Source organism: Mytilus galloprovincialis, chromosome 3 (assembly GCF_965363235.1).
Source record: "Mytilus galloprovincialis chromosome 3, xbMytGall1.hap1.1, whole genome shotgun sequence".
Classification (NCBI taxonomy): Eukaryota; Metazoa; Mollusca; class Bivalvia; order Mytilida; family Mytilidae; genus Mytilus; species Mytilus galloprovincialis.
In genome coordinates, this window is record NC_134840.1 from 65,328,391 (window position 1) to 65,338,801 (window position 10,411).

At 32.9% G+C, this 10,411-nt stretch overlaps 1 protein-coding gene across 1 annotated transcript; it reads right to left on the reverse strand.

Moving 5' to 3' along the window:
* Nucleotides 1-610: 610 nt before the first annotated feature.
* LOC143066760 (uncharacterized) lies at nucleotides 611-10,411 on the reverse strand. The gene is made up of 4 exons (XM_076239571.1): nucleotides 10,392-10,411; nucleotides 5,071-5,174; nucleotides 4,099-4,157; nucleotides 611-2,279 (listed from the first exon to the last, which is right to left on the reverse strand). Exons 2-4 carry the CDS (start codon nucleotides 5,161-5,163, stop codon nucleotides 611-613), a joined length of 1,821 nt encoding a protein of 606 aa, XP_076095686.1. The 5' UTR covers nucleotides 5,164-5,174; nucleotides 10,392-10,411.

The following is a 10,411-nucleotide window of genomic DNA, read 5'->3' on the forward strand; positions in this document are numbered from 1 at the left end:
AATTGTAATAATGATGATAACAATATTTGTGAATACTTATAATACAATCTGGCGTCGATCGAACATGACGGGCTGTCGGCAAACTAAGATTATGTTTACGTTGTTTATATTTGACACGAGTATGTAGTTAATACATGAATGATGTTCTCTCACTAAATAATTTTAAATTTGGTAACTATGTTTAACGCATCTATCCAATCGAACTTGAGATAAAGGAAACAACATATACGGTTCAGTCTGTCTCATATCTTGGATAAAACATCTAGAAATTGACAATGAGGGTTGGTTAACAATTAAATTCAAAGACAACAGATTTGATTTCAGCTTCTCAGTAGTGAACTTTCCATTTTTATGTAGCAATATTCCAGCAGCGCTTGCATACGGAGTTTCAATTCTATCTAGATACATTGTATGTCCTCTTACAGGAAACAAAATCTACTTACTGCTGAGAGATTACAACAGAGAAAAACTAACACAAAGACAATATGATAGTTTTATTAATCTACTTCAACATGTTTTCGAAGTACCGATGCATGACATGTGTACAAAATTTGATGCAATTTACAATTTGTACAACTGTATGTAATATAAAATGATGACATATATATTATTATACTGCATACTTACTAGAGGTTTCATCGGGCGTTAACGTTGTTTCCAGTGTAGTTATTAATGTTGTTTGAACGGTTGACATTGGGAAGAAAACAGATGCTTCAGTGCCCTCTGCAGGAAGGGACGTCATTGTATGTAAGATAGTTTCTAGATTCGTTGTATCGTCTGCCGGCAGGATTGTTTGAGGCATTGTGGTTTCTTCGGTCAGTGACGGATTGATAAGTGTGTGTGTGTCTTCTGTTAATCGAGTAGTCAATGTGGTGGTTGTGTAATTTGTTGATGTTGTAAATTCGTGCGTCATTAATTCACTTGTTGACAATACAGTAACCGGGCTTATTGTTTCGTTGATTACTAAAATAGATACTGATTCCGTCTCGTCATTTGACGAAATAGTTAACGACGCCAAGATACCGTCTGTTGATAAAATTGTTACTGGAGTCAGCCTATCGGTTGAAGATGCTAAGGTCACTTGATATGTTGAAGCTACTGGTGTCATTTTATCCGCTGTGGTTTCTAGTATTATACTATCTGTAATAGATGTTGTTGGTTGGTACGATGTTTTCCCTTCTATTGTTAAAATGCTGAAATATGTTTTTTTATCTGAAGGCGTTGTTCCTTCTTTTGATGCAAAAATTGTTGATATACTATTTATTTCTGTTGACATATACTCAACGGATGGCATTGTTTCTTCTTTCAATATGGTAATCACTGGTGATGTATCAACTTCCATTGATAATGTGGGTAAGTGTGTCGTTTGTATCGCACGTGTACTAGATGCGTTTGACATTGAATATTCTATTGCATGAATACTTTCAATCGACATTTGTCCAATGTACGAAATAAATACTGACATTAAATCACTCGTTGAATCTTCATTGGGATTTTGGTTTGTATCTGTTGTAATTGTAATGGATAGTTTTGTCACTGTTTGTTCCGTTGAATAACTAGTTGTCATAGGCATTTTCACGGTGGGTGAAATAGATACTGACATCATTTCATTCGTTGATATTTCAGTGGTTAGTGTGTCTGCTGTATTTTGAATAAGTGTAACCGATGGTACTGGATGAAAAGAATTCGTAGGGGAAAACATTGCGGAAAATGAGTCGGATATTAAAGAATTACTTGTTGTTGCTAATCTTTCTTCATCGTTGATAAAAGATGATATGACCGATGTTATCATATCTGTTGGAGCATAACTTTCCAATAAAGACGTACTTTCAAATGCCATCAGTACTGATGTCTCTGAGAACGTAGACTCGCTCATTGACTTTGCTATGCTTCTCGTCTCTGAATGTGACATTCCTAACGTAGAAATGGTTTTCATTTGCGTAGTTGATATTTCTATGTTCAGTGACGACGATATCTCTAGAGGTGACATCATTGTAGAAGATAACTGTACCGTTGAAAATAAATTTGGTGTCTCAGCTGAATTTACTATTGATATCAATGATGAACTTTGGGGAGGTTTAAATATCTGTACCGAAGGTGGACTTGATAAACTTTCAACTGACACATCATGTACAACTACACTTATAACAGTAAAGGCTCCGAGCTGAGATGATGTATCGTTTAGATGGCTTGTAAGAATGAGTTTTGTATTGGTTTCCATAGATTGTGTAGGTGTATCAATAAAATAGATGATGTAATTTACCAAGATACTTCCGCTTCTGTAAAAGACAATTTTTCATAAATTCATTGCAGTTCAATAGAATGGAAGAGATTGGATGATGTTTTGTAACTTCATATATTTCTATGGTATACACTGTATGTATCAAAGAAATAGAAGTGTTAATCTCTACAGATAATTAAAACACGGTTAAATGCTATTCCCGTTAGAAACCTTTCAACATTGAAAATCCATGTGTTGAAGAATATCGGTTGTGGTCATTATAATAATGCTATAACCGTTATGCGTCTGAAGTGCTTTCTACATAACCTTCATCGCGCGGGAGATCACTTAAACCAAAACTATTTACGCTATGGATATAAATCTACGTAGTAACTTTATGAGCTATATGACTTAAAGGGTTATAAAATGACTTTTAAAAAACGGTAAGAATAGTATTTTCAGTTAAGATTTTCGATGGTTTGTTCATGTCTGTCATATTTGTTTTTTGTAGATTGTTTTCTTCTATATGAGCCGCTATTTTTTCTCAGTTGAATTGTTTTATGTTTTTAATACCGGGACCTTTTATAGCCACCTAATCTATACAGATTTGGAATTGTTGAGGCAATACGGGTGTCCTTAATTGTGGACATTTCCTTAACTTGAACTTTGTTGAAAAGTTGTATCATTGGCAATCATACCATATTTCCTAATTTTTATAAAGGTAGACATTAACAATGACCATTTGCAGTCCCGACATATTTGACTTTCAATCCGACCTTGTTTTATCTCATTCGTTACGCATAAAACATTAATGTTATCAATATTAGTGCACCATTATGAATTTCACTTATTCAGTTGTATTTTGTAAAGGTATTATAACAACTTAATCAATAATTAGGCACAACATTGACACATGAAGAAAAAAAATATCGAGCAACCAATTCACTTGTATATTTAAAGCCTCGGTCACACCTTACCGGATAGCACTAACGGACACCTAACGGATGAAAATAAAAGTTGTCCGTTGGCAAAATTGTTATCCGTTTGGAGTCCGTTGATCTACTGAACGAATAAAACGGACGTGTAACGGATGCATAAAGGACACACACCGGATATGCAACGTACGAGAAACGGAAACATACCGGACAGAACGGATGTCGAACGTACATCCAACGGACGAGTACCGCATAAAACAGACACCTAACGGAAGCGTACCGGTAAAACAGATTTACGGAAAAATCAAAGGCGACAATAATAATACATGTAAATCGCATAAATATTCAAAATGTTTCTGTGTAACTGGTTTTGGTTTGTTCTTCAAAATTCCGCCAAAAGGCAGTGTCTGGCCTGAATAAGAACTGCTTGATTGTGAAGACGTGCCTATACTCTAAGATTGATTATAAATTCATGAACCTTAAGAAATCTGACATATCAATAATTGGCATTTCTCACGCGAAATTTTTAAATTAGCATTTATCCGTTTCGGATCCGTTCATCATCCATTTTATCCGTTATACGTCCGGTAGAAGTCCGTTTCTCATCAGTTCAACATCCGTTTTATCCGTTTAACGTCCGGTAGAAGTCCGTTGGTGAATTTATCTTCCAGACCTCCAACATACCGTACAAAACGGACGCCCAACGGACGTTCAACGGACATTTTATCAGTTGGACGTCCGTTCAAAGTTTTGAACATGCTCAAAATTTTCCACCGGACAGAACGGACGTCGAAGTATAAAACGTACGCTTAACGGACATGCAAAGGATATGGACGGACGTCTAACGGACATGAACGGATTGAAAAAAAGTTATCCGTTAGGCATCCGTTCGAGCTATCCGGTAAGGTGTGACCGAGGCTTAAAGGTCATTCGTTTGCTTACTTGAGACTTGAAACTATACATCCCTTGTAGTCTGTATTGTTTTTGTAAACCTTGTCAATCTGAAATAAACATAGAAATCTAAATATTATATTTTAGGATAAAATGTAATATGCAATTTAGTCATCGAGATTTAGGAATTCTGCTCGCCGTACCTTACAGTTTTAAATTGGTAATAATTATTACAAATGATATATTTGAATTTTGTATGATTATAACTTCGGGTTGCAATACTGAAGATGGAACTTAATATGCTTACTCCTGTATTGTTTCTCAACGTGGCTATTGTAATGTGTTTATGTAATCGCTGACGATGGGACTACCGTATCATGCTGCTATTTATTTACGAATATTTTTGGTACTTTATAAATGTGAAATAGTTTACTATTGCTTTGTCATTAGTGCTGGGCAGTGCAGGCGGTGTTATCTCGATATCTCAGTAGCATGAGGTGAATCCAACAAGGGAAGGATAACAGTCTCTTTCCGCTGTTGTGTTGAGTATTTATGCATAAAATATGTATATAGTGACCATTAGACGAATTCTGATTATTTTCGTTTTTTAGTTGCGTTCCCAATGACTTTTTCAAACATCACCTTTTATTCAAAATTTTGGCAAGATGGTATACTAATATAGGCTTTGATATGAATGGCATCCTTGAAGCACATATCGCTACAGCATAGATTAAAAAAAATAAAATAAAATTGAGACAAAAGTTTTCAACCTTTTGTGCCAATGATTATAGCTGCATGTTACGTATGTCATTCTAATTGCGGACAAAAGAAATAAAAAAAAAGAATAAAAGCCAAAAGACGAACCTTTCTGTCAAATACAAACCCGATAGTAGACTTAAATTTTCCTTCGCGGACTATCGAACATGGTCAAATTGAGGTGGATAAAGTTGTATATTGTCATGATACATCTTTTTGCAATATTTGATAGAATTAGTTTCAATTAAATTAAATATAAATGTATACCTCATTGCAAAAATCATTCGTGACGGATTTGTAATTCTGTGAGTTCGGATCATTTAAAGTCTGGGTAAAGGACGTGTTAACTCCAACAGTCATATTGACTCTAACTGAAAGACAATTAAATGTATTATTGTTATATACTTCTTTTAGTTCATGTAGTCAACCTAGGAACAATAAAAAAAAAGTCACAAATAAATATATTAACAATAAAAGAATGAGAAAATTTGTAACAAAAATGTGTGAATTGTCGTAATTATTTATCAATGTCATTTGTGTGTATGTGTAGCTTTGTAAAAACCTATAGTATGTATCATTACTAGACTGGGATCCCGCTATATATAATCACCTTGTTCTATAAATATATGAAATATGTAATATGCACATTGATCTAGACAGGCGAACCAGTCTAGTATCATTACGAAACATTCTGATTTCTCATGCTGAATTTATGAATGTTTAACCAATATATACTTTTGTACAAAGTAGGATTGTTTGTCATTGTGTATTTTTATTTGATTTACAAATAAATACTATAATAATATTAAATATAAGAGTAAAATGATATATCCGAAAGTTTTGGTACTTAATAGGACACTGAATCTATATGAAGTATTGTTTTTCTTTTGTTATTACATGCAAACACCTGATGCATGACAGCTTATGGGCTATTTAATTCAAAACTAGATAAGGAAAACACTTGCTGTTTTTATATAGTATCGAATTCATAACAGTGTGGCTATGGACATTGATTGGCGCACTTTAATATCCCATTGACTGGGACAGATTAGGTGAACGTTCGTCTATAACGCCCATTGCTCACGACGTCCTTAATATAAACATTTAAACCGTGGGGTCACCAAAGGTTCTCAACGCCTATATAAAATAATTCGAAATTACTAATCAGGAATTTGTGTTTTGATTTATATTGATTAATTAAACGTCCTTTACTTGTGTTTTTGTTATGTTTCGACAATCAATTTTCATAATAAGATATCGCAAAGCCATGTTCTTTCAGAAAAAAGAATGACTTACTGAATGCATGTATTGATTGATTATCTTTTTCGGATTTAACAATTGCGATTGTCGAGTTATGTAATCTTTTAACTTTTATCTGGTCTAATTTTATTTTAGAACGAATGCATAATCCACTTTCAAAAGTTGTGCAAATACGAAACATAAAGACAAAATATTCTTCTGCCCTGTCTTTTTCGTACTTGAAAGTTATTGGATAGTAAGAAAGCTATTTGGATTAAACCTTGTGAAATTTGCATGCATTTACGTTATTGTATTGGCGAAATGTATCATTTGGTGTATATAGGAAACTTAAACCGTTCTGCTATACTGCTACTATACTTGTGAAAAACACTCAAGGCAACAGAAACGCGTTCATCTTATCTATATAAAAAAATCGACCTAATTTACATAGAAATGGACGTCTTCGTGCATTTGTGATCGCAAATAAAATATGTTCCGGACCTTATGAGTATTTGGACCATACGTGTATGGTTGGACCATATTAGTATACCCTTATGGTCATGATATATGCGTATGGTCCAAATACTCATATGGTCCGGAACACATACATGATATTCTGTGCGTTGTCGGTCGTCTATTAATTTTTTTTCTTTTGTTGATGGATTTGACGTCTTTCTGTGAGTGATTATTTGTTCATGACTTAAAACTTACTTGCAAATAATTTAAAAACAAGACTTGATTTATAAAAATGTCCAAACAAACCATGATTTTTTTTTAAACATACATCACATCCATTGCAAAAGGCTAAAATTCGCCAGGTCTTTAATTTCAACTAAGTGAGTTGACTAAATTAATGTTGCGGACCATTTTCCAATTTCCATGCGGTATCCCTATTTTTTTTCTCGCTCATCTTTTATGTTTGTTTTTTTCATCCCAAGACCTCTTGGAGCTTTCATTCTATAAAGTGTGTATTTTGCTAATGGTCGAAGGCCATACGGGGACCTATAGCTTGATAACGCCTGTTGGTCCCTGGAAAGAATGTGTCTGATTGTCTATCACACTTCATATTCTTATTTTAACATGCAGTTGTATCTATGATAAGACTGAAAATTGAATTGTCATTGAGACAAAAACCCAACCAAAGAGCAAAAAAAAAAAAGAAAAAAAAAGCCCAAGGCAACTTGTAGATCTTTCGTATCAAGGGAATTGCTATAAATATATTTATTTCAGGTTAATAGTATTAGGCCATACTCAAGTTATAAAATATATCTTGTCGTCAACTTTTGCAACCAGCTTCTATGTTTCTATAATGCACTGTTCATCTTTTTTGGGCTTCGACTTTTCCATTGGACAGACAATTTTGTTTTCGACTGTTTTAAAAAGATGCATTTTTTTTTACAAAATCATACAAGTAAGGAGTCTCTGGCCTTTGGTAGTGTTGTATGTTAATTAATGTTTGTTTATTTATTTGTTTAGGAAATAAGTATGACGTACATTTTCACTGAACTAGGACACTTTTTATAATAGTTTTTCGATATCGCTCGGGCAAAAATAATCACGAATATAATGCCTACCCATGTTAAAACTACAATAAAGTATAGTTTGCATCAATTATTTCTTGAACCTACCATTTTTTTTTGTCTGTGTTGGATTTGTGTGGCATTGAAAAAAACGGGTATAAACTACACAGTGCAGCTTCCAACAAGAATACAAGATTTATTGATTTTCAAAATGCGACCAAAATTAAAAATTTGCTCGCAGCGGAAAAAATTCAACAGTTTGATTTTCATTGAAATAAAATAATTGTTATGATTTACACACCGTTACTTTTTCCAATATAAATATTCGAACTATTTTGTTTGTTGTTTCCTTTATAAATTTACATCATTTTTAAAAAGACCACGCGTCTTCGATATTTAGAAAACTATAAAAGCGATGTTCATTATCTTTCTTCTGCTGTAAGTTTAATTTAGTTATTTTGTGTCATAATTGCCATCTCGTATGTTTTAAATTTGAATAAAGAAGATTCAGGTTGTCTTATACGTCAATGATACACACACAAAAAAAAAACGATAACAAATAAAATAAGATGCAACATTCATTCTCCATGAAAAGAATTCATCACATGGATGTAATTTTTGTAAGAAAAATACCAATTTCGTGAGAAGTTGTGTGTTGGACTTGAAGAGCCAAGGCAAACTGACAAATATCTGAATGAACGAATCGATTTATGGTATATAAAAAAAAAAAAAACAAAGCCCACATGGTTAGCATTGAATAAATAGAAGGCCACTCTTAAATGATCACAACGTTGAAGTTTTTGTTCTCTTAATCAATAAGATATTTTCTGAAATAACGCGGGTCCCTATTAACTTAAAAGTTTTTTTGTTTTTTTTTTTACCATGAATAAACTTTTTTTTTATTATTATTATTTATTGATATCAGCTCTGGACATTAATATTCTTAAAAGTGAAACTGTTGTAAGTGATGGTATAACAATTATTAAGAATAAATTCCTCAAATGATTTGTGAAAAGAAAGTTTCATTTTATGTATCAAAATTTGTAACAAATGATTATTCAAATCCCCACTTGAAGGCCTCCGATAGACTGAGTGAGCATAAAATCATCGCCCACGACAAACAAGTTAAAGGTAAACTTTTCAGTACAATTACTAATAAACGTTTTACTGTCGACCACACTGTTATGAATTTCGTTCTATGTGATTTCCAATATTTATTAAAGCTGTTATCATTTCAAGTTCCTTTTTTTTTTTTTTTTGTCATCATGATATCTGCTTGGTTTAGTTTTAGCATATTTAATCTCCAATATGACTAATGAACTAGATAGAAAATTTAAAACTTTAAAAATAACGTCTACTTCAAAACATACGTAAATATACACATTAATGAACGCATAGATATAAGAAGGTGTAATGTGAGTTCCAATGAGACAACTTTCCATCCAAGTCACAATATTTAAAAGTAAACCATTACAGGTCAAAGTACGGACTTCGATTCGGAGTCTTGGTTAACACCGAACACCAAGCTATAAAGGATCCTAAAATTTACTCATGTACAAGTGTAAAAATTTTCAAAAGAGAAAACTACCGATCTTATCTATATAATAAACGAGAAAAGCTTATGTACCACACCAACAAATGACCACAACTGAACATCAAGTTCCGGACTTAGGACAGGTGCAAATAAATGCAGCGGGTTTAAACATTTTAATAGGTACCAACCTTCACTCTTACCTGAAACAACTATGTAACACCACAACACAGAAAGACACACTATAAAATATCAATTGAAATGTATCTGACACTAACAAATTTTTAAAGCAGGAAGATATAAACATATAGAATCATATTCAAAACAGTGTGGATGTGGCTATTGATTGACGACCTAAATTATCCCATTGACTAGGACAGATTGTGTGAATGTTTGTCTGTAACGACCACTGCTCACTATGTACTTTTTAATGACACTTAAACTGTGGGGTCACCAAAGGTTCTCAACACACAAATAAAGTTATTCGAAAAAATAATCAGGAATAACACAATGTTTTGATTTACATCAATAATATAAATCAAAATATAAAGGTTATTCCTGATTATTTTTTCGAATTAGTTTATTATTAAAGACGTTAAGAACCTTTGATGACCCCACGGTTTAAATTCTATAATAAGTAAGTAGTGAGCAGTGGTCTATACAGACATAAGTTCACCTAATCTGTCCCAGTCAATGGGATAATTTAGGTCGTCAATCAATGTCCACAGCCACACTGTTTTGAATATGATTCTAAATTAATATGATTATTATACAATATTTTGTAATTCGAATGTCCAATTAAGCTAATATAAAAATGTATGCCGTTCTTTCCCAATGCCCTCTTTTTAGATTATTATAATGTAATAGCCGCGGGATAAATTTCTTTCTGGACTAGCGTGCTTTCTCAACATAGTATTTTTTTCGTCAATAGAATTGAAAAGATACAGGTATCCATACATGACTTAAAATCAATATGCATACGGTAATTTCCAAAATCACAAAAAAGGAAACGGAACAACGTTTGCAATGCTGTTTTTCATCTGAAAGAAAAACGGGGCAAAAATCTCACCTCACTGAAAGTTGAAGACGGACCTTGGAACCGGTTTGAGTTACTATATCCCTATTTCCGATGATATAAACTATATACAAAATGTACCTCTAATCGTTGAATCCTGTGTCGGCAAATGTATTGGAAAGATGTTTTATATATCGGTTTGTCTAATTTTATTTTGATATTAATTTTGTTTACAATTACAGAATTTAAGATTTATTGGCATTCAATTAAAATGTCTACTTACCATATCGCTGAGTTTTTAAA